General features: G+C 42.3%; 1 protein-coding gene across 1 annotated transcript in view; it reads left to right on the forward strand.

The window, feature by feature from the left end:
- KIF13B (kinesin family member 13B) overlaps positions 1-24,319 on the forward strand; it is a 159,595-nt gene that overhangs the window by 40,043 nt on the left and 95,233 nt on the right. The window contains 6 exon segments of the mRNA XM_014947668.1: positions 15,432-15,447; positions 17,482-17,542; positions 19,249-19,341; positions 20,095-20,275; positions 20,735-20,822; positions 22,298-22,432. Coding sequence (XP_014803154.1) covers positions 15,432-15,447; positions 17,482-17,542; positions 19,249-19,341; positions 20,095-20,275; positions 20,735-20,822; positions 22,298-22,432 — 574 coding nt within the window.

The raw sequence follows: 24,319 nt of genomic DNA on the forward strand, positions 1-24,319 counted from the left end.
ACATGCTCTAGCAGCCTGTGGAGGTCCACGGTGGAGCAGAGATCCCCCTGCAGCCCGTGGAGTACTCCAAGTGGAGCAGGTCGATACCCGAAGGAGGCTGACTCCATGAGAAGCCCACACTGAAGCAGGTTCCTGGCAGAACCTCTTCACTGACCTGTGGCCTCCTGGAGAGAGGAGCCCATGCTGGAGCAGGTTCACAGAGATGCTCTTGCAGCCTGTGGAGGTCCACGGTGGAGCAGAGATGCTCTAGCAGCCTGTGGAGGTCCACGGTGGAGCAGAGATGCTCCTGCAGCCCATGGAGGTCCATGGTGGAGCAGAGATCCCCCTGCAGCCCATGGAGGACTCCAAGTGGAGCAGGTGGATACCCGAAGGAGGCTGACTCCATGAGAAGCCCACACTGAAGCAGGTTCCTGGCAGAACCTCTTCACTGACCTGTGGCCTCCTGGAGAGAGGAGCCCATGCTGGAGCAGGTTCGACAGCAGGAGTTGTGACCCTATGGGAGACCAGTGCTGGAGCAGTCTGTTTTTTGGACTGCACACCATGGAAGGGACCCATGCTGTTTTGCCCATGACAGTAATTGGTGAGTGATCTCCCTGTCTTCAGCTCAACCTACAAGCTTTTTGTTATATTTTCTCTCCCCTGTTCCATACTGAAGCAGGTTCCTGGCAGAACCTCTCCATTGACCTGTTCCCCCTGGAGAGAGGAGCCCATGCTGGAGCGGGTTCGACAGCAGGAGTTGTGACCCTGTGGGAGACCAGTGCTGGAGCAGTCTCGTTTTGGACTGCACACCATGGAAGGGACCCATGCTGTTTTGCCCATGACAGTAATTGGTGAGTGATCTCCCTGTCTTCAGCTCAACCTACAAGCTTTTTGTTATATTTTCTCTCCCCTGTCCAGCTGAGGAGTGGAGTGACCGAGCGGCTTTGATGGACACGGGGCATCCATCCAGGGTCAGCCCACCCCGGTGCTTTTTTTTGAGGATAACGAATGGCTCCTTAACTGTGTATGTGAACTATCATACTGTCACAGAAACGATCATCGAGACCACAAAATATTAAACACTTTTCCACATGGCGCGTACCACACTTTGTCTCACAAGTAGATAGTTGGAACAGGAAAAGAGAAGTTTTAAGTGAAACCAGCTGCTGGCTGCGAGCAAGTATCTGGTGCTGGTGGCTACTGTGGAGCAAAAGAAGAGTGTGAGGAGGTAAACGTTAGTTCAGATTTTAGGTTGGAGCTGACTTTCCCTCTTTATCTTGTAGGTTTTTACAGTTCCAGATTTTCAACTTCTTGCAGATTATTGAGGATGAAATATAAGAGAACCCACACTGAACATCTGCATTTGCTTCATCAAGAAACTACAAAGCATTTGCTTATAACTGTGGTCTTTTAGTTACAGTAAAACTATATTTTAAAGTTGTGCATTTAGGTGAAGAGTTGAGAAGTAACGAGCAAGTGAAAAAGCCCATTTATTATGGCTAAGTTTTTGTCTTAGAAATTATCATGGCTAAGAAAGCCAAACGACTGTTGTCCTCATCCAGGATGAAAGTCATAGATGCTTTAGTGCAGAAAAAGGTTCTGAGCTTTGAATTCACAACTATCGTAGGATCTGTCCTGCAGTTATGGATTTATTCACCTTGGCTTGGTGAAGACTCGCTCCTGTGTAGCCCTCGGTGCAGTATTTCTCGTTAGCCAGCTCTGTGGTTCCCTGCTCTACCTGCTTTTCTCCCAAATCCACTTTGATATTGTATAAGTGAGGAGGTAGGTACTTAAAAAAAGCCGGATAGCTGCGTTCCTGCAGCACAGGACACACAATAAACTTTTAATTAGCCTGAACTTCATGTGATGCAGCACACATATAATGTCATGAAAAGAACTTTAAAAATATCTACACTTATAAACAGTTTTTGCGCCAGAAACTGTTGTGAAAGGGTTTAAGGCTCCTTTTGGCGTTGTTTTTAGGTAGGTTTTGGGGTTGTTTTTTTTTTTTTAAGGGAGAGGTGTTGAAAGGGATTTCAAAAGAAAAGGCACGCTGGGGAGATAAACAGTTCTGTGTTTAAGAGTGGAGCAGGAAGCAAATAGATGGCGTTGCTCGTGGGAAGCTCTTAGAAGCAATTAGTGATAAGAGTGAGGAAGGAGGAAATCTGTTTGCCAGCTGCTGGGCCTTCAGCAGCCTCTGACCTTGGCCCGTAGGTGCTTCCAAGCTGCCAGGGAGGGGTTTGCTGGCAGAGATGTTGGGTTTACCTGAATTCTCCTTGAAAGACATGGTGAAATCTTGTCACAAGTCTTGTGAGAAGCAGCTGAGGGAGCTGGGGGTGTTCAGCCTGGAGAAAAGGAGGCTGAGGGGAGACCTTCTCGCTCTCTACAACTCCCCAAAAGGAAGGTGTAGCTGGGGGGATGGGGGTCAGTCTCTTCTCCCAAGGAACACCCCTGAAAGGAAGGTGTATCTGGGAGGATGGGGGTCAGTCTCTTCTCCCAAGGATGGGTCAAGAGGAAATGGCCTCAAGTTGCACCAGGGGAGGTTTAGGATGGATATTAGGAATAATTTCTTCCCCCAAATGGTTGTCAAGCCTTGGACCAGGCTGCCCAGGGAAGTGGTGGAGTTGCCGTCCCTGAAGGTATTTGAAAGCTGGGCAGACGTGGTGCTCGAAGGTATTTGAAAACTGGGCAGATGTGGTGCTGAGGGACATGGTTAATCAGTGTTGGGTTGATGGTTGGACTCGGTGATCTTAAAGGTCCCTTCCAAACAAGACAATTCTCTGATTCTATAGAAGTTGGTGATAGATTGGAGGATTCAGTTGGATTCTATGATCCTGGTGGGTCCCTTCCTACTTGAGATATTCTATGACTCACATTTGCACTTTTAAGATGCCTAATAAGGATGCTAGGAACAGTCTTCCGTCAGTTTGCCGTAGGGTGGGAATTGTCTCCTCCGTGCAAACACTGCTTTGCCCCGCCGTGGGACAACATGAGACTTGGCAAGAGAGAATGAGCCCTTGGCCGGAGTCCAGAGCCCAGGAGATCGGTTGGCAGGAAAGTACACGGCGGGATTTAGTCTGACACCATTTATTTGGATGAAAGGGCCAACCCGTGGTGTAGGGTGCGTGTTTCACCTTGCTAAATACCTGAATTCTCTTGCCAGAGCTGTGAAATGATAACTTAATCCTTGATTGCTTCTTACAGCGCTGCAGGCCACAGTCTTTGGAAGAATGTTTTGTCAGCCAAAAATTACGTATAGCTTTACCAACCCCGGTTAACGATGCTAATCCAGCTAGATAATTTACAAACTAATTTGTGGCCAAATGCTTTTGCACTATCTGAGAATGTTTTGTCAGACAAAAATTACGTATAGCTTTACCAACCCCAGTTAACGATGCTAATCCAGCTAGATAACTTCCAAATTAATTTGTGGCCAAATGCTTTTGCACTATCTACGTTGTAGCTTCTGCAGTTGGTACCACTAATCGTGGATCTCTGCTAATGCCTGCTACTGAATCTTAATTTTTTTTTTTCAGCATGAATAAATTACCAAAAGTAATGTCCAAGCCCTGAGGCAACTGCCAGGTTTGCTTTTGGAAGTGATGGGTGTTAGTACAAGTGTTTAATGAAAGATGGGGGTTTTTTGTACACAAGAATAAATAAAGATCATTGCGACAAGAAGTAGGGAATAAAAGCTTATTCAAAATGACCTTCCCTATTAAATGCTTCGGGATTATCAGATTCCCCAAATGTGAGCTTTCAGTTGGGACACAATGGGCACGAAAGAACTGCAGCGCTTTGAAATAGTTGTGTGGTGTGTCGGCTCAAGAATAGTTCGCAAAATATTTCCTCCACTTAAAAATGACCACAGTGATTTGCTGAGGTGGGAGGGAGAAGAATAGACAAAGCAGATGTGCAAGTTCCTCATGTGGACAGAATCTGAATTTAGGACATTTAAGGGCAGAGGAGTGCCGCAGCAAATTGGTAGCACTTATTTAGACAGAAATAGATGGAGCTTTTCACCCCAAATATTGAAGAAATCAGTATTTTGTGAAGAGAAAGAAATGGAAATGCTGAATATTCAAGCGGGGTTTTAGTCCTGTAGGTAAGGTCTGCTGCACCTTCAGTTGCTCCTTGGCTTTACTGTGTGGATCATGTGCTCACGAGCCTTTCCTTTTCACTCCAAAGATGGTTTTTCATCTTCAGAGCAAGCTCTTGATGCAGATCTATGCACTTTCATGCAATTCTAGGTTTAAGCAAATATTTCATTCTGCCTAGAGCACTGTGACTGTTTTTTTTCAGCAGGCTGGAGTCCTTAGTAGGGCATATATGGGACACGGGAGCCGAGCTGTCATGGTGAAGGCTTGCCTGTAATTTTCATAATACGCTGTATTTTCTCTTTGCTTCTCAGCAAACAGGTCAATTATAGCTTATTTCCCATCCTTGTGCTGGGAAAAGAACAGCTGATTTGAATGCTACGCCGAGGATAAGGATTTCTTTTCTAGGTCAAGCAGAAGAGCAGCTTGGTGCAAAAATGTTACCCTGAGAAGCAATATCTGAGAGGCTACAGAGGGATCTAGGCCACTTATCTTGATGAGTCTTTCTAGTCTTGGTTTCTTTGGGGCAAAGGTTTTATTTATTTCCTCACACCAGGTACTCCAGTAGTAAGATTCCAATCCTGAGAGCTCATAAGCTGGAAAAATGACACCAGAAATTAACTCCCACTTTCTGTAGTGTGGATATAGGCAGGTGAGGAGAGCAGTCCCTCCTGAACATCGTTCCTGGCAGAACTCTAATCTTGCAGCTGCTGAACTGTTTGAGTGAGTTTGCATAAGTGTTTTTGAAAAAAAAAAAAGAAAAAGGTTTTTGATGGGTAAAAAGACTTGAAATCTTCATGAAGAAAAAGTAATGCATCAGCGTATGCCAAAAGGCTTCAGATTTGTGTTGATGTTTGCCGTATGCTGAATGCCAGAAGTGGCTGTCGATTGCTGCCTGCATTCTAATCTTCACATTATCAGTCAAATTCTCTAAAATGAGTCGGAAAATACAGACCGTGTTGAAAGGGTTGATCTGGGGAGGGAAGGTGTGTAGCCTGTGCTCTTGGGAAGAGCCACAGTACGATGCATTTTTCTTTTTCGAGAGATACCAAACCCTAATTTCACCATAGCTGCATGTTTGAGCCTTCTAATACATGTCAAGACTTTTTTTGAAGTGTTCTTTTTGAGGTTCCAGTGTCCTGACAAGCTGCCATTCTTGGATTCCTCCTTTACTGGAGTGGTTCAGATGCGTTGTGCTGTTCTTCCACCTCCCAGGCTCCTTGGACGTCGATGGGAGGTTCAAGTTGCGACTATATAAATATTGTGCAACAACCTCTGGCTTATCACCGAGATCATGAAATGTGTATGTGCTGAATTAAAGGAATTCAGGCAGTTACTGAACCGTGGAGGCAAGACAGATAGCTTCTACGCTAACGACCGACCCTTCTTGCCTGCAGCTCTTATCTTTCCCCCCATGCACAACTAAATCAACATTATTTGTGGTTTCTAGCGTGTAGTTTTAAATACTGCTTGGGTTCCTAATTTGGAGTTGGATCCAAAACAGGCCATGAAGAGACTTGCCACAGGAAGATACTGCTTTGTTTCACAGCTGTCTGGTTCTGGAGACACCAGAAGTGACTCTGAGGTGTACAGTTTTGCAGGTGCGTGTGCCCACAACTGCCCTCTTCAACAGCTGAAGGGCCAGTGATGCTGAAGTTGCACCGAGTCAGAAAATGACTGGACACTATATCCAGTGACATTCCCAACCTTGCAAATACACTGTGCATATAGAAAACACACCCTTAAGATTGATTTCTTTACAAAACGCGACCACGGGGATGTTCTCTGTTGAGAGAAGGGTCAGAGAAGGGCAACAAAGATGGTGAGGGGTCTGGAGCACAAGTCTTATGAGGAGAGGCTGAGGGAGCTGGGGGTGTTCAGCCTGGAGAAGAGGAGGCTGAGGGGAGACCTTATTGCTCTCTACAACTCCCTGAAAGGAGGATGTAGAGAGGTGGGGGTCGGTCTCTTTTCTCAAGTCACAGGCGACAGGACAAGAGGATTTAAGATTGATTTCTTTACAAAATGCGATGTCACTGAAAGGGTTCTCAGCCATTGGAATGGGCTGCCCAGGGAGGGGGTTGAGGCCCCATCCCTGGAGGTGTTCAAAAGACAGGTTGATGTAGTGCTGGGAGGTATGGTTTAGCGATGGTGATGCTTGTTTGTTGTGTGGGTGTCTATTTTTGTCAGTTGGGTTGATGGTTGGACAAGATGATCTTTAAGGTCCCTTCCAACCTAGAAGATTCTATGAACTGCAGTCGTTTCAAACATTACCTACTTGCTTAGTGGCTGGTGGACTTGCTAAAGAAGTCAGAGAACAAATCCACGCATCTCCGCAAATAGGCATCACCCTTTCCAAAGAGAGGGGGATGTTACTTGCCACTTGAAGACAAGGCAGATTTGTGGAACCAGGAAACAAGCTGGAAGAGGTAGTTTGACTTATTATTTAGACCACCAAGCTGGAAGGTGTCTCCCCAGCTGCAGTTTCTGTGATTATCTAATGTAAGTTGTGTGGACAATCACGAGATAAATATCTGTAATTTCTTTAGAGATGTGGTCTTTACAGCAGAAAATACATGGTATCAGGTATTATAATATAGAGCTTCTTCATGGCCGAAGTAATTCAGTGGAAGTTGAGTAGAAATGGAGTTAGCAAGTACTTGGGGACAATTACGCGTAAGGGAGGCACCTCTTGTATACGTTGTGTTTGGAGGGAGGGAGTGCATATTTAAAAGAAATAAAAAACATTCCTAAATTTTTTTGAATTCTCTGGATAAATCATTTTGTTTCCCTGAGTTGAAGAGTCCTTACAGTAATTTCTGTAATTTGCCATGGTTGCCTGCTTAATATGAGGGTGAGGAACTTGTGAGCTATTCTGGAAACACGGAGCCTCCGTGGCTGCAGATCCTTTCATACTCCTGTGAGTGGCTCTTGCTTTTTATCATAAGCTATTCTTTTTTTTTTGTTCCTCTTCTTGTTTGAAGCAGAGAGGTGCTGAGGTAGATGCTTTTTTGTGAAATGATACTGGATCTGCTCATTTGTGTATAGGTACGTGCATAAAAAAAAATCCACTCTCTTCCAGAATGATTCTGGGTGATGTATTTGTGTTTTCAAGGAAGACAGCCAATCTCAAAACAGTTTAAGGTTGAGGCTCTAATGACTTCATGAATTGGAAGAAACAGCTGGCTGATCTACAAAAGGAGGAAATACCGGGCTTGGTGGCACTGAAAGTGTTTTTTAAAATACCCTTTCATGGATTAAAAAAAATTGTTCTTATTCCTCGGTGCACAAAAAGGACTTCTCTCTCCCCCCACCCCCTTTCCCACATTTATTTCCTACTTCTAACTTCCAATGGACTCCCTTTAGACATTTCTGTGGATGTCAGCGTGCTTTTCTTTGGGCAGTGAGGGCTTGTTGACAGTTCTTAACTCCTGCAGGAGGGAAGTGAGCAGGGAGGGGACCCGGGGGGGCATTTGTTTGGTCCAGTTCCTCGTGGTAGAGGAGGGACGGGCATCGCTTTGGCTTCTTCCCAGCATTTACCCTTTTGCCAGGTCCATAAGAAAAATCACCTTACAACAAGGAATCTCGAGAGTGTTTTGAAGTGAGAAGAGTGAGACAAATCTTTCAAAAAGTATTGCTCTAGGCTGCTGTAGCTTAATTGAAAACAGACACAGAAAAAAGTTGTTTTGAAAGATTTTCTTTTTTTTCCTCAGGAGCCCTGGTGACAGGTCCTCTGCCCTGGTAGCTCAGCCATAAACGCACACACAAATTCACACACTGAAGTCAAACCCACTTTTTTAGGCAGAAGGATGATGGTGGAAATGACTCACAAAGAAAACAAAAAATCTATTAAATTCATGGTGAAAATTTTCTTTGTCTTTAAAATAATTTTCTTGTTGTTTTGTGAATGTGCTTGGTGTATTTAATCTGAAAGAGTGGAAGAAAGTTACCATAAAGAATTTAATCATTCATGGTTGTCTTTTTGACCTCTCTTAGTCCCACCTGCAGCCAAGAAAAAACTGTAGGAAAAACCTACATTTTAAAAATGGGCATTTTATAATTTCACAGTGAAGAAGCTAAAGTTAAGGAGGTCTAAACACAGTCCTTTTTCTGCAGCTCACCTGTGTGTTAGACAAGTCCCACTGTGTGTTGCACGATGAATTGTCTACTTGCTCACAAAAACCTAAGGTTCAGGATGGGAGCTGTTCTGAGACTGGGGCTTCATAATGAGCTTTCTGCATTAATTGTAGATTGATTCTGTGTATTGACAGGAACTAGGGCTGACTCTGAATCTTGAACTGGGTCCTTGAGTCTTGGATCCTCTTGGACATAAGGAGCTTGTGGCTTGGGGAAAGTGAAGAGGAAAGGCTGAAACTCATCTAATGGGGAAGTAAAATGTTTTTAAAATAAACAAAAAACAAACCAAACAAAACAAAAAAACCCCCTCCCTTCAGAGTTCTGTATGTGCACGTTTTCAGGCAATAGTTTAGTAAGAAGAAAAACAAATTAGCTGTTAGATTCTAATATCACAGCCAAAAGGGTTATGTCATTATTTTTTTTGTGGGAGAAGGGAAGTAGGGAACCAGCTGTTTGGTGATGTGACATTTAGGGCAGTTCTGGTGCTAACCCCGATGAATTGCAAGTAAAATGTCAGACTCTGATCTGTTGAGCTCGTTTCACTCTCTATCCAGTCATACTGTCCAGGCTTTGGGTTTTTTTTTTCCTGATTGTAAATATGATGAAGTCATTCCAATGACACAGTTCTCATACAGCCACTGCTTGTACAGGCTCTGTTGTGCCCCAAAAAGATGCCTTGTGAAAACACAGACAGTTTTTCCTAATCTGCAAAATAATGTTATTGAAAGTATCTTTACAACATGTAATTATGTCCACGTCAGGAAGGCTTTTCTACGCAATCACCCCACTAGCCATTCTACCAGGTGTAGAGATTTTCCTCCAAAATGCTTTCCAGTGATGTGGTGCCTGAAACACAACTCTCCTCGAGTTTTCTAACTTTAGATTAGATTTATTCTATATGACTGTGGTTGTGTGGGCACTTGAATACAACTCTCCTCAAGTCTTCTAACTTTAGATTAGATTTACTCTATATGTCTGTGGTTGTGTGGGCACTTTAATGACTGCTTTTAGTGTAAACCCTGTGCTTTGCAGTGTCCGGATCCGATCACTCTAGGATTAATTCTGTGTAACAGTGACTTGGCTTTTTTGCCCTTGCCTCAAATCAAAGGTTATACTGGGTGAGAACACTGTGCATATGGACGCCTGCATTAGTTGATGCTGTAGAACAATATTATCATATGTGTTTCTCGCATATAGACACCTGCATTAGTTGATTCTGTAGAACAATATTATCATATGTGTTTCTCTACATTTACACACCTATAGGGACACAGACATGCCATGTTCTCTGCCTCTTCGGGAGCCCATCACCCCTATACTCCTGCACGTGCCGTGTTCTCTGCCTCTTCGGGAGCCCATCACCCAGCTCCTGTCCTGGCTTGAGATTACATTTGACAACAGCAAGTTGTGGCGTTGTCCTACAGGCAGAACAGGTTTTTTGCCAAATCCCAGGGGCTAGGACCGTCGTGTTCCCATCTGGAGATCTACGGGTGGAATTACCAGGCTGCCAAATCCTAAGAGGGCTTTTTCCCCTCCCTCCCGTGGTTATAAATTGGTAGCTACATCAGGCTCTATTAAAAAATATTGAAATTCACAATAGTAATTGAAAGTTTTGGTACTGGCTGTTCACCAAACATTCTCTAGAGCACAATAGTGCCCCGACATCTAAGTGTCTACAAACAAAAGGATAAAGCCGTAATCCCCTTGTCATAACACGAGCTTTATGGGATACATGCACCACTTGAATGTGCTCGGGACTAAGCAGATTATTGTACTAACAATACAGAAAATTTAGCTCTGAGTAGAAAACACCCCAAACCCACAAAGCTGCTGTTCAGCCCGAGTTCTCGTTTTTGGGGGCTTTTTTTTTTTTTTTTTTTGCTGGCAAAAATTAGTTTTGTCAGTAGAAACTAAGTAACCGCCAACTATGCCTGGAATGCCTTGGAGCACTGGAGGAATTTTCCAAGTAACAGTGATTACTTTTGTTCCTTTCAGCTACCCAAGTTTAGGCTTTGAACTGCGTATGCTCTTTTCACATTTTCTTTGACGTATGCGAAGATTGGCTTTTGAGGAGACTGTTTCTGTTTGCAAAAAAAAGCTTTTGCTCAAGTAGGGCGGCGTGGTTTGCACCTAAAGAGCTTAGATTGCTATGGAGGTAAAATCGAGGCTGTAAGAATAGTATTAACTGGAAGATATCATCCAAAAATTAGAGTCTGGTGGGACTTGGCATTTTGATCCTGCTTTGTCTACTGTAAAAATGGGGAAAGAATATTTATAAATTGTTAACCCCAACAACCATAAGCACTTTACTGTCTGCAGTATCCTGGGAAAATGCACTTCTAAGTATCGTAGGATAAAGAAGCCTGAAATGATCAGTTTGATTTAGTTGACATTTCCTCTCATTGTATACCTCGCAGCAGCGAACTGCATCGCCAGTTGTATTTGTCTGATACGGGGAAAGAGAGGAAAGAGCTTCTCAATTAATTCTACTATTTCTTATCAGTTGTCATACTGCCTGTCTTTTAATTATGTCTGTGCTGGTAAAATAATGAAATTTATTGTCTAAATTTTATTTCACCGTTGCCTGGCTTTCTTTTATGCCTGGGAAGAAATTCTGCAGCTGAAATTTAACCAGTAAAATCTTCAATATTGCAGTGTTTTTTCTAACTGCTGGCTCTTCAAAAAAACCTTATTCTGAATCCTTTATTCATGTAGAAAAAAAAAATTACTACCAATTAAAGGATCTGCTTTGGAAAGATAGCTGGGGTCCTAAACTTCAAACAAATGCAAGATCTTCCTGATAATTTTGTGTGCTTACATCCTTATCTGAAGTTGTCTGCCTTAGACTTGCTGGTGCTGGAGCTCTTCAGTAATTCCTCCACCGCTTATCAGCTTCTCCACACTAGGAAGCTTCTGTTCTACAGGGGAGGATACATTTGCTTCTTTGTGGGGGAAGGTAAACTTGCAAATCGTGAGCCCTGTTATTCCAAAATAAGACTGGAAAGCAGTGGTGTGTTAAATCCTGCCTCACAGGTAGGTATCTAATGCTGAGACGCACAGGTCCTTTTGACATTCTCTTCCATCTATGCCCAGTGTTTACTCTCCAAGATATAGCTGGGGGTCAAACTCAAAAGTCTTGTTTGAAGGATGAGTTCTCTTAAAAAAACCCTTCAGTCCATGAAAGCTGTTACGTTTTAACCCATGGTTCTTCAAACAAAGCCTACATTTGCTTAGTAAAGCTCTGTGCTGGGGTCCTGTGAATGGGATGTTTGGATTTTTGGAGGTGTTCCCAAGCAGCCTTCCCCTGCTGCGTTGAGGTTTTTACCCCAGAGACGGTGGTGTGACTTTGGTGAAGCTCATGGCATGTGAGTGAGTGGGAGGGAGCAAAGGAAAACACTGTAGAGAAGCTACAAAAGAAATAGAGTATATTGTAGTTCAAGTTTTTTTATATGGGTACTGTTTGGCACATAATTAAGCAGGGCAAGGAAGGGAAGAAAGATGTCTGGGGACAACCTGTAGTTTAAGATTTTTTTATATGGGCACTATTTGGGGCATAATTAAGCAGGGTAAGGAAGGGAAGAAAGATGTCTGGGGACAACTAATTCTGCATAGTGTAGCATCAGTTCTTTGCTTCCAGGGAGTAGCTGATTGTGTGTTGTGTGTTTGTGCCAGAACCCGGCATATTTATTGTAATGCTTTCACCTGCAACAAATTATTAATAAAATAAAAGAACGGCTGAGGTTGGAAAAGACCTCTGCAGGTCATAAGAGATTTGTCCTGTAGGTACCATGCTGGAGTTTCTTTCCTTTGACTCGATACCAAGACCAGGTCTAGGGCTGCTTGTCCTGTTGTGTTGATATTCCCATGAGAGTAAAGGTGTCGTTACAACACAGCATTTCTCTTCCAGATTTTTGGGGAAGTGTGGATCAGGCATCATGGCTGTGAGTGTTATGGCAGTGTGGGGACTGTGGACATGGGGTATGAACAGTTTGCCTGATACTAGATTCAAGAAGTTTCAGAAACACTGTGGTTTGGACTATATCGATACAAACTTTATTCTTTTAAAACTTGCTACAAAGTGGAGTTGTTCCTGCATCTGAAGGATGAATTATTGTGACACACGATGCCAGCTTTACTTTTAGTAAAATGTGTATGAGTACAAATTGATTTAAGGCAAGCTAATTCAGCTGGGAGCATAAAGACGTGATCTTAGAGTGGGAGACACTGACACCTCTCTGCTGTTAAACCCCAAGTAGTTTTTCCCCCATCAGTGTGTTTTTCTACTTGCATTTTTGGCTACTTCTGAGAGTTTATGCTGAGCAGTTGCTGCTTAAGGGCATAAAATAGCACTAATTACATTGGAATCTGATATGCTTGTTTTTACAATGGTTATGGAAGATTGAACATGGAAAGCAATAAAAATTTCTGGAGATTTGCTGAGACTTTCCTAATTCATAGTTATGGTTGGAGTTATTTCCTCTCCCTCATTTTTTTTTCTTTTTTTTTTTTAAACCAAAAATTCTAATTATATTTTGCTATTCCAGAAACCTCTGAAAATGGTAAAATGTTACGTTTCAATTCTGTAAATCCAGTGTAGCCGTGTGCCACTGAGCAGTATCAGCCAAATTGATGGTTTGGATGTTGTTGCGGTCGCTGTTGGCATAGGAAATGTTCTTTTTTTAAAAAAACAAAACAAAACAAAGCGGGGAAAAAAAAAAAACAAAACCAAAAAACAAACCAAAACAAACAGGAAAGGAAAAAAAAAAGCTTGGCTTGTCAGATGATGTCCTCCAGCCTCTGTCCCTTCTTTTCCCTGCTTTCTGACTTGCCACCTCCCACTTTTCTCCTCCCGTTTGCCCCATCTGCCCGGTTCTGATTTAGGCAAGAGGCAGGATGTGCTGTGCCTGATGTGGAGCATGTGCTGATCTGCCAGCTGGTGCTGTCTCCGAGCCCCGGGGTCAGAGACAGAGCTGATAAGGGCTGAGCTGTCCTCGCCTCTCTGGTGTTTCAACCATTTTCCCCACAAGATTTGAAAAATCTCAATTATACTTAAGGCCAATCTACCCTCCCTCTGCTTTTGAATCTGGAAAACCAGAGTAAAAATTGATCTGAGATATCGCTAAAATAGCACTAATAACACTTGCTGGTTTATTGTGCTTGAATATATCCTTGTCCATGTCCTTCTGCTGTTGGTGGCCCCAGAGCTGGAGGCAGCACTGGGGGGGGTCTCCCCAGAGCGGAGCAGAGGGACAGAATCCCCCCCCGGCCCTGCTGGCCACGCTGCTGGGGATGCAGCCCAGGGGGTGGGGGGCTTGCTGGGCTGCCAGAGCACATTGCCAGCTCGTGTTGAGCTTCATCCACCAGTTATATTAGGATCCTCTGGCATTTTTTTTTGCTAATGCCAACCTTAATCATGGACATGTTCTTTCTGTGCATTGCTGTCGTCCATGGTTTGTTGTGGGAAATACTCCCCTGCTCTGTAGGTGATGCTGTTCCTTGGTTTTTTCATCCCCTTTTTCACCTTTTCGTCCCCTTTTTCACCTTTTCATCCCCTCTGGGATGGGCTGTAGCAGCACGCTCTACTTGGCCATGGAGCCTCCTCTAAACACCCAGCAATTCCCGTGTGTGCTTGTAGCTACACAGGCTGCTGTGGGTGCTGTATCCCTGTGTCTGTTCCTTTCCCATGGGATTTTGGGTCAGGCTGAACATCTTTCCATGGGTTTCTGGGCCCCGCTGTCGCAGCTGCAGCATTAATGGGGCCGTTTGTGCAGAGCATGATGCTGTGTACTACAGCGTGCAGCCTTAATGCTTTCCTTAGGGAAACATTTGTCCCATTTATTCTCCTCTTGGCCCAAATTAGGCAGAGCAAGCTCTGGATGGCTGTGCTCCATCCTGAATTCTGTACACTGGGTTTCTTGGATGTAGGGCTTCTGTTTGCACGTTTGGATTAAGTGAGGCTGTGAGACGTGGGTTTGTGTGTTTGTGCAGCTCTAGAAAATGAGATACTTTAAGACCTTTAGTCTGAGCTAAGCTTGATGATTTACATAGCCTACTGTAATCCATCCTCTTAAAATTGTGTATGTGATATGACTTCTGAGATTATATCCTTATTGCTGCTTTAATCCAAATACTCAATATTATGTCCTGTATTGAGGGCTGGAAAGATGAACTGCACTATCGTCCTGCCTTGGAACTGGGCTGGGGAATATAAGCGTAACTGCGTGCTGAATTAAAGAGCAGCATCACATTTTGGTGTGCTAAACTCAAATAGAATCCACATTCTTTATCTTACAACAAGAATGATCTCCCTGTAGGAACAGGAATGAGCCTGCTTTGTAAGCAAGAGCATCCTAAAAGCCACTTAGCAATTTCCAGTGTCCTCCAGCAAAACGCTCCCCTGACATTTCAGAGCACAGCAATCAAAAAAAAAAAATGCTCTTGCATCTCTCTTGGAGTAATCCAGGGCTCTCTGGTGTCTTCTGTGTCTGGATCAAGGAGATCCCCTCAGCATTCCTCCATCGGGACAGGAGGGATATGGACCTGTTGGAGCAGGGCCAGAGGAGGCACAAAGATGCTGCAAGGGCTGGAGCCCCTCTGCCACAGAAAAATGCCCCAAAAACCCAAACAAACTTTAAATTGTGCACATAACAGGTTAAAGGAATTGCTGTTCTCTGTTTATTATTTTAGGGAAACAAATGTTTGCTCTGCTGTCCCAGCAACTGTGTGAGAACTGAGCTGGGCAAGGGTTGGACTCTGAAGTTTGCTCTTGAATAACTCTCCTGAAGTTCCTGTTGGAGTGGTTTTGGAAATGTTGATGTTGCTTGGGCACTTTGTTTTTAAGAGACAGTGACACTCACAAAAGCAGAGAGAGGTGTCAAAAGCAAAAACACAACTGGGAGAGCATGAGGGAGAGCTGGTGGCAGCACGAGGAAAATCAATGGCTTTGAATTTAAAATCAACTTATTCAGAGCAGCGTCTCAAATCGTACTCTTGAAAAAAGATGAGCATTGATTTATAAAATGACTTGGGGTCTGTAACCAAAGGGAGATCTGAGGAGAGAAATTAACTTTTTAAATACAATGTTCCAATTATGAGGTATTAATGATAGAATAATTACGCTGAAATCACTCCAGTTAATGGTCTTTGTTTTTCTTTTGTCTTTCTTTTTCTTCCCGCAACCCTACACCAAATCCTTTCTGCTCCTGATGCTTTGGGAAACAGTAGGACCCAGCCAAAGGTAAGGGCTTTTATTGCGTGTTAAATCAGCATGTGAAAAATTGTAATGTCGCTTATTCAGTCTTGGGTTATTCAAATATTAAAAGCATTTTGAAAAACAGCCCTGTAGTTGATCAGCTGTTGAGTAAGAAACTCGAAGCATCTCCTTGCTGCTGAAGAGCACTGTACAGTCTGTGCCAAAAAATGAGTCACAGGAACAAATGAGAACATACATACTCAGCATTACAGGCTGCGAATGGAAGACGACTTGTCATTTGTGAGCTTTTAAAAGCATTTTCTGGTATTTGCGTTAAAGCAAACTCATTTTGTTGTTACGGTTTCCGATCCTGTGACTCTCTATTTGGTATCCAGATACCTGTCTCTGTCCTAAGGTATCAGGATTCAGCTTTAATGATGTGGTCATATAGCAAACGAGGTTTTATTAAATGCTCTGGAGGTGTGGGATGTTATAATAATATGCTTAATTGTATAATATGTTTTCAAAGAACCGAGAAAACCTGAATTTTACATAAAGAGGTTGTTGTTTCCTCAATTAGAGGATGCAAAATAACCACTTTTATCTTTTGGTGCTGGGACATTAATGTAGTACAGGGAAACAAACCAGTGTATTTTTGAAGATGTTATTTAAATGTCACGGATTTTGCTATACTAAGCATTTTCATAAACGTAGGTAGTAAGTTTGGATGTGTTGGTAGCATGAATTTTCGATTCTTGCATATTTTTTTAATTATATTGGTTTGTGTAAATACTCGAGGAAGGTTTGCTTTATTGCTCCGTAAGTCCTTAAATGATTTTTCAGATCCCATGGTACAATCTATTAGGAAATGCTCTAACTGAGGTATTTCACTCCAGACTCAGTATTTCTTTTTAGGCTTTTCTCATTATTAATGTAGATATGATGCAACCTATTTTGTTCCTTCAATCTTTACTAGTTAAAAAATACTGAATTTGATTACCTGTGCACCTGTACAATGGAACATGAAAATACATTTGCAGATGAATTGAAATATTCAGAAATAATGGAAGGAGGGTTCAGGAGGTGGGTGTGAGACGCCGACACGGTGCGTTTGCTCTGCCAACGGGATGTGAAGTGATGCAAACCTCTGCTATGCAGCAATATATAACATCTAAAGGGGAAAGAGCAGCTTTGTTAAGCTCAGAGCAAAAATAAACAGCCAAAGAACAACACATCACAGTTCCCTCTTCTTATATCCTACAGAGTACATTTTGCTTGAGTGAGTGTAGGTCAGATATTACCCTGAATTTTTTTTTTTTCCTTACAACTGCCTATCTAGGGGAGTTATTTTTGCAAATGCCTGGGTTTGCAGCCTGAGGTCCCCAAAAAAATGGGCTGCCTTATTGGAGATCAGCTTTCATGATGAAAGGTGCCCGTGGACCTTTAGGTGGATTTACCACCAAACTGAAACTTTTCTATTTAAAAAGATGACAGTGCTTCTCATGATAAAACTTATTTACTCTGTATCACTCTTTACAAGCATTAAATTTTGGCGACGACTGCGTCTGTTTGTCAACAGTGTGTAAATACAAACTCCTCTTGTAGGGAAGGAGGTTCCTACCCTAAGGCATGTTTTTTAATTAATACAGAGAAGAGACACTGGGAGATGGTGGGCAGAAGCAGCCGGGCGACAGCTGTCAGTTTGCAAAATAGAAAGTCTTGTGAAAAACGAATTGCAAGGATGGGTTTAAAGGAAGAGAAACCTAAAGATAAACCTTGCCATCCATGGGGTTGCCACAGGGAGAGCTTTTGGTGAGCATGGAGTAGGATTCCTACGGTAGAAAGGAAAAAATAAAAACAAGGAACAAGTAAAAGTCAGGAACAGGCTTCCATATAGGAAAATGCAATGTTTGTTTAGGCTTCAAACTTGTAGAAAACAAGTAAATCTGTGGGAGTGTGTATTATATGTTCAGAATGGCCCCAGGGAGCATGATGTCAGCCAACGTAATTCAGTGCTGTCAAAATTTTGATATTTTGTGACAGTTTTTATAAGGTGTCCTCCTGGTTGTTTTCCTACAGGTGTTTGCTTACGATCACTGCTTTTGGTCTATGGATGAATCTGTCAAAGAAAAATATGCAGGTAATATTTACTGTGGCTTTGTGCTTGTTGTCTCCCAAGTGTGCATGATCTAATTAAAATACAGCATTTGCTAAAGGGCACAGCCCACGTGGCACGAAGTGCCTTCCCCTCTATGATTGCTCATTGTCAAAAGAAAAAGGAAAATCTTCAATCATTCCTCTTTCTCTTCTTTAACGACAATAGCAATGGGCATTGGTAACCCGTTTGCAGTGCAGGAAATTGAGAAATCCATCACAGCAATGGGGTACTGATATTTACATCTTTATTTAAAATACTGCTCCAAATCCATCATTTTAAAAGCATCCAATCCTTTTCAGGGATTGCTAAATGTAATTTCACGTTTCACAGTGCTGGTGGGAGTTTGGCATCATGTTAGAACTTAATAATGGAATATTAAAAAAAAGCCTAATTTAATACAGGGGTATGTGAATTCATATGGTCTGGGGAGAATGTGTAATGTATTTAATTAAAAGTTTTCTGTGTATTATTATGATATATTTGGGCAAATAGTTATGGTAAGACATGAAATACATTTGGACTTGCTACTTTTGTGATCTGTTCCTGTTAATACTTGTTGTATCTTAAATCGGGAATTAGTTAAGCTTGTTTACATTTATTTTTTTAAAAAATCTTGAAAAGAAATAAAGAATGCTTATGCTTATAGGTTTTAATTTTTCTAACAAATAACTAATGAATAGTAATTTAGTGAGCAATTGAGAAAACAGTGCCACTTTCAGCCATACAAATTACACAGGAAGGTAAATTTTTTTGTTTCTCAAATAAATGGAGGCTCCATGGTCACTTATTTTATGATCTGTTATACATTGGAAGTGTTTGGTCCAAACCACTCTGCTGTGCTAAGCCAGGAAGATCAGTCATTTTGATGGGGAATTTTTGCATGTAAAAAATTTTGAGGGGATTTGGATGTAAAGATACAGACTTCCATCAATGAGAGAAAGGAAAAGCTTTCAAGAACATGAACATATTTGAGAGGACCTTTCAGTCCATAAAGTTGTGCCATGTCTTGTTCAGGCTTTAGTTCCTCTGCTTGTAAAAGAAATTCTGAAAATAGAGGTTTTGTTGAAATAGATAATCCCCAAATATATTAAGCATTTCTCCCTCCGCTTGGAAAAGGAGCTGAAAAGCTGTTCATACAGATTTAGTTCAATTAGAAAAGAAGTGATATTCCCTCTATTTTGCTAATGCATGTCGTGTTCAATAATCCCCCCACATAGTTGTGATTCCTTCTCTGCCAAAATCTCCTCATGGTATTATTCAATACCTTGTACTTATGCAGTAAAATTATCTGGTGCTCTGCTAATTGCTGTAGATTAAAATCAACTGACAGTTGTTAAAAGGCATGGGTTGAGCGTATTTTGAGGTGGTGTCACTCACCAATGGATTAAATTCTGCAGTTGGCAGTAGATTTTCTGCTGATAAAACTTGAACATTGATGGGATGATGTTTGAAGCACATACAGGTATATGCACGATAATCACAGTTTATGATTTTTACAGTAGCATAAATGTGGAGGTTGTCTACTGGCTGATGGTTGTGCTCTTGTAGAGGGAGCAAACACTGGATGCTGTTTAGGCAACAACAGCAGGAGAACACTCCTTTTACATAATTATTGAAGAATCCGAATCAAGGAAAAAAAAATCTCTCTTGCTTTGTTAGAATGATAGCTTGTGTGTTTTATTTCTTAGGTCAAGATGTTGTTTTCAAGTGCCTTGGAGAGAATATTCTTCAGAATGCCTTTGAAGGCTACAACGCTTGTATCTTCGCCTACGGGCAAACTGGTGAGTCCCTTCTGGACGTAAGCAAAAAATGTTGTTGACACAAAAGGTGTTATGTTCTGCCTGGAGACTCTTCACGGCTGTTGTGACATTGTTTTGGGAGAAATGCCTTGTAATGTAGATAAGAAATGTTTTTCACTTTTGTAACGTTAGATATGAGGTGGACAGGATGAGAAATGGGATTTTGTCTGTTGTTGCTGGCTACCCTTATTTCTTACAGCCCAGATTGTAATCTTCGGAATGATCGTGGTTGTCCTTGAGTTCAGTGCATCTCTCATCTTTTCTGCCTCTGCAGTTGGAATAATCGGAAATCATTATTTTAAATGTAATATACAAAACACAGCCCAGATTATAATCTTCAGAATGATCGTGGTCGTCCTTGAGTTCAGTGCATATTTTCTGCCTCTGCAGTTGGAATAATCTGAAATCATTATTTTAAATGTAATATACAAAAATGAGTATGCCTCATTGTGGCACATATGTGGTTGATAGTGCTTTTTCTTCTACAGTGGGACTCTATCTGCCTGGAAAGGTCTTCTCTGTAGGTTTGAACTGAATTTGTTGTTTGGCTTTTCCTTTTAATGACATAGTCTTTAACTAAATCCTGTTTTGGTTACTTTGAAATAGAAAACTGCACAAATATCTTTCACAGAAATTTGTATTATTTTTCTTACCTCTTCTCTCTGTGTCCTTTCCTTGTTCCGCAAACCAAGAAACCTTTTTCTGTGTGCATTAATCCTTGATTCAATCACACAGGATCTGGAAAATCCTACACAATGATGGGAACTGCTGACCAGCCAGGATTAATCCCTAGACTTTGCAGTGGACTCTTTGAAAGGGCACAGAAAGAGGAAAACGAAGAGCAGAGTTTCAAAGTGGAAGTGTCCTACATGGAGATATACAATGAGAAAGTCAGAGATCTTCTTGACCCAAAAGGGTAAGTAATTTGTGTGTCAGCAGCACTGTAACATGTTGTCATACACTCTCCCTTTCCATAACCAGTTTGCCTTAATGGATCCCGTCTAAGGCGTTTGCAGAGGATGGCTTTCACTTCTTCCTGATCTCACTCTCCTTTTGGATTGAAATAACATAGTAAGACTAAAAGCTTGGAGTAGACTCACCCTCATGCTACCTTTCATGAAGTGGCAAAAATGTCGATGTCAGCATTTTACATGGAAACATAAGGCTTTTTTTGTTTGCATTACAGTCTTGTTCTGTGCTTTATTATGGCATTTGTAAAAGGCTTTTTTTGTTTGCGTTACAGTCCTTGTTCTGTGCTTTATTATGGCATTTGTAAGAACATCGTGTTTGAGATCTGTCAGTGAGAAATTAACTTTCTATGAATGTTGTCTTAAGTCAGTCATGTGCTTATCAATAACTTTTTTTCTCCAACCAGAAGCCGTCAGTCATTAAAAGTTAGAGAACACAGTGTTTATGGTCCTTACGTAGATGGCCTGTCCAAACTAGCTGTTGCTAGCTACAAGGTAAGGTTTGACTTTATGAAAGGCTTGTGTTGACATCCTAATGACTAAGGTACTGTCCCTTAAGCAGGACGCAATTATTAAGCTACTTCTAATTGCCACGGCAGTAACATGGATTTTAGAGCAGGAGAGCTATAGGATTGTTGTCGTGTGATCACTGGGGAGAGCAGGGTTAAGAGCAGAAACACATCTTCATCCTGTACTATTCCACAATTCTGGCAGTAATTCAACTATGTAATGAAACAGCTTTCCTCCCAAATTTAAAATAAGTGTATGCTGTATCCATGAGAAAGTGTTCCGTGATTAATTACAGAGCCAGGATTTAGCAGAGATGAGCTTTCAGCACCACACCTGGTCACCTCTTGGCTGGCATGCTGCTGCCTAGTGATCTTACTTACCAGTAGCACACAGGCACCCTGAAACTAGAAACTCATGGTTGTTTCCAAGGCAAATACTTGAAAACATTGCATGAAATTTGCTTGCTGGACAGTCGCTACTGCCTAGTAATTTTACTTACTGGTAGCAGACAGGCATCCTGAAACTAGACACTCATGGCTGTTTCCAAGTTCTTGAGAACATTGCATGAAATTTGCTTGCTGGACAGTACATGTTTATATATGCATTCACAAAGTGCCCTAATTTTTAAGAAGCATTGATGTACTGTAGGAGAAATGAGTAAATACGGGATGGATTTCTGTCGTCTTAACATGAACGTGGTGCAATCCTTCCTGTTGCAGTTTCTCCAGGTATTCATCTCCCTCTCTTTGGTGGTTTTTTGTTAAGACAAGACACATTGCATGCTTTTACTTTACATGTTGCCCAGCAGCTTTGTGTAATTCAGCATAAAGAGTCAAAGTGGTCTGTGGTGGTCTTTTGTTTGATTGTTTTTTTGGTTTTTTTAGCATCACCCAGCTAGAGATGCATAAATAAAAGCTAAGCCCAAAACTCTTAAAGTTTTAACTATTTTACAGGATTGCTGTAAAACCCTGGAGCAGGGGAGCTGTGTATTTCTCCAGTATCACAATTTAACAGATCATAAGCTCTTATATGTAGGAGGAACATAACGACCTGTTCAGTGTGGTCCTGTTTTATACAACTTTCAGCATTATGGCAGTATTAGTGGTTTCAATAACACGTTAGTTTTCAACAAAAATGTTAGTGTTCAAATGTGAATTGCTGTTTCTGTGCTTTTTTCTTTGCTTTTGAGTATTGCTGTGTGCAGCCAAGTGCATTATTTTTGTTGATAATTTAATGTGTAGGTAGAGGTATTGGATGAAGACGCATGTCACAACATTGTGTAATTTCTAGGTTTTAAAGGGGACATCACGATAGGTTTTTTTTCTCACACTTTATGAATAAACAGTGGGAAACTTAGTGGGAAAATACTTGCTGTATTTTACCAAAATTAGATTGTTTGGGTAGACAATTGAAAAGCATGTTAATGCGGATATGCTTATGGCTGTGAAAATTGTATCTAGGACATTGAGTCCTTGATGTCCGAGGGCAATAAATCTCGAACGGTGGCTGCAACCAACATGAACGAGGAGAGCAGTCGGTCCCACGCAGTCTTCAAGATTATCCTCACCCACACACTCTACGATGTACAATCAGGGGTGAGTAAAACAGGTTACAAATTCCAAGTGTTAAGCTTGGGTGTGGGTCTCTTGCTTTAATACATTTTACAGGCTCTTACAAAAATGTTGATTGGAAATACCAGGCCCAGTCTCGTTCAACGTATTCATCAACGACCTGAGTGAGGGGACAGAGTGTAGCCTCAGCAAGTTTGCTGATGACACAAACCTGGGAGGGGTGGCTGACACACCAGAAAATTGTGCCGCCATTCAGTGAGACCTGGACAGGCTGGAGAGTTGGGTGGAGAGTTCCACTAATGAAGTTCAACAGGGGCAAGTGTAGGGTCCTGCTCCTACATGCTCTAGGCAATCCTGCTTCAGCGGGGGAGTTGGACTAGATGATCTCTGTGGTCCCTTCCAACTCTAAAAATTCGGTGAAATTCAGTGAATAACCCCATGTACTGGTCTCGGTTACCGGCTGACCTGCTGGAATGCAGCTCTGCAGCAAGGGACCTGGGAGTCCTGGTGGACAACAAGTTGCCCATGGACCAGCAATGTGCCCTTGTGGCCAAGAAGGCCAGTGGTCTCTTGGGAGACCATTAAAAAGAGCATGGCCAGGAGGTGGAGGGAGGCCACCCTTCCCCCTCTGCTCTGTCCTGGGGAGGCCCCATCTGGAGCACTGGGTCCAGTTCTGGGCTCCCCAGTTCAAGAAGGACAGGGAACTACTGGAGAGAGTCCAGTGGAGGCTACAAAGATGACCAAGAGACTGGAGCATCTCTCTGCTGAGGAAAGGCTGAGGGAGCTGGGGCTGTTCAGCTGGAGAAGAGCAGACTGAGAGGGGACCTCATCGATGCTGAGCAAGAACTAAAGGGTGGGTGGCAAGAAGATGGGGCCAGACTCTTCTCAGTCGTGCCTGGGGACAGGACAAGGAGCAATGGGCACAAACTGGGACACAGGAAATTCTGTCTGAACATGAGGAAAAACATCTTTCCTTTCAGGGTGCCAGAGCCCTGGAACAGTACCCCTCTGCTGAGGAAAGGCTGAGGGACCTGGGGCTGTTCAGCTGGAGAAGAGCAGACTGAGAGGGGATCTCATCGATGCTGAGCAAGAGCTAAAGGGTGGGTGGCAAGAGGATGGGGCCAGACTCTTCTCAGTGGTGCCTGGGGACAGGACAAGGAGCAATGGGCACAAACTGGGACATGGGAAATTCCATCACAACATGAGGAGGAACTTCTTCACTTTGAGGGTGGCAGAGCCCTGGAACAGGCTGTGCTTGGAGAGATTTTGAGTGTCCTTGGAGCAAATCTAAGGGGTTTATGTGCCTAAATATTGAACACAATGTAAAGCATAATGAGCATTTGGGCTTTTTTTCTCCTCATTACTCAGTCTCCACCAATCTTCTTATCCAGACAATTTTCCCTGTTTTTCATTTGATTTTTTTCCCTCTTTGCACTTCAGATCAGTAGTCATACTGTGCTAAACGCCTTGATTAGCCGCAGTTTGTCGTTCAGTTTTTGCTGTGGCACATACTTACCATACACATTTTTTGCGTGGTCATGGTGAGCCTGGATGCAAGGAGGTAGTTTTGAGTGTCTTTCCTGCATCTTCCAGTGACCACTGTGTGAGTTTCTGGCACAGATTTCTCTGTTTTCCCATCTGCTGGTCCTTTCAGTCCTGGTGATGACACATTTCTGTATGGCTTGATGATCACACTATGCTTTGAGAGGCTTAGAGTAACATTTTTGAAAGCATATTGATTTGATATGAAAGCATATCTAATTAACCCATTCATTTAGGGGAACGTAGCACTTTGCAACTGTGATACTGAGATTCTAAAGTCATAGATGCTGCAGAAAAGCATGATGTAAGCAAACCGTTCTCAAAGACAGCGTTAGCTCTTCAGCTTCAAATTGATATAGGAAATTCATG

This window comes from Calidris pugnax, unplaced genomic scaffold (genome assembly GCF_001431845.1).
Source record: "Calidris pugnax isolate Ruff unplaced genomic scaffold, ASM143184v1 scaffold154, whole genome shotgun sequence".
NCBI classification, from domain to species: Eukaryota; Metazoa; Chordata; class Aves; order Charadriiformes; family Scolopacidae; genus Calidris; species Calidris pugnax.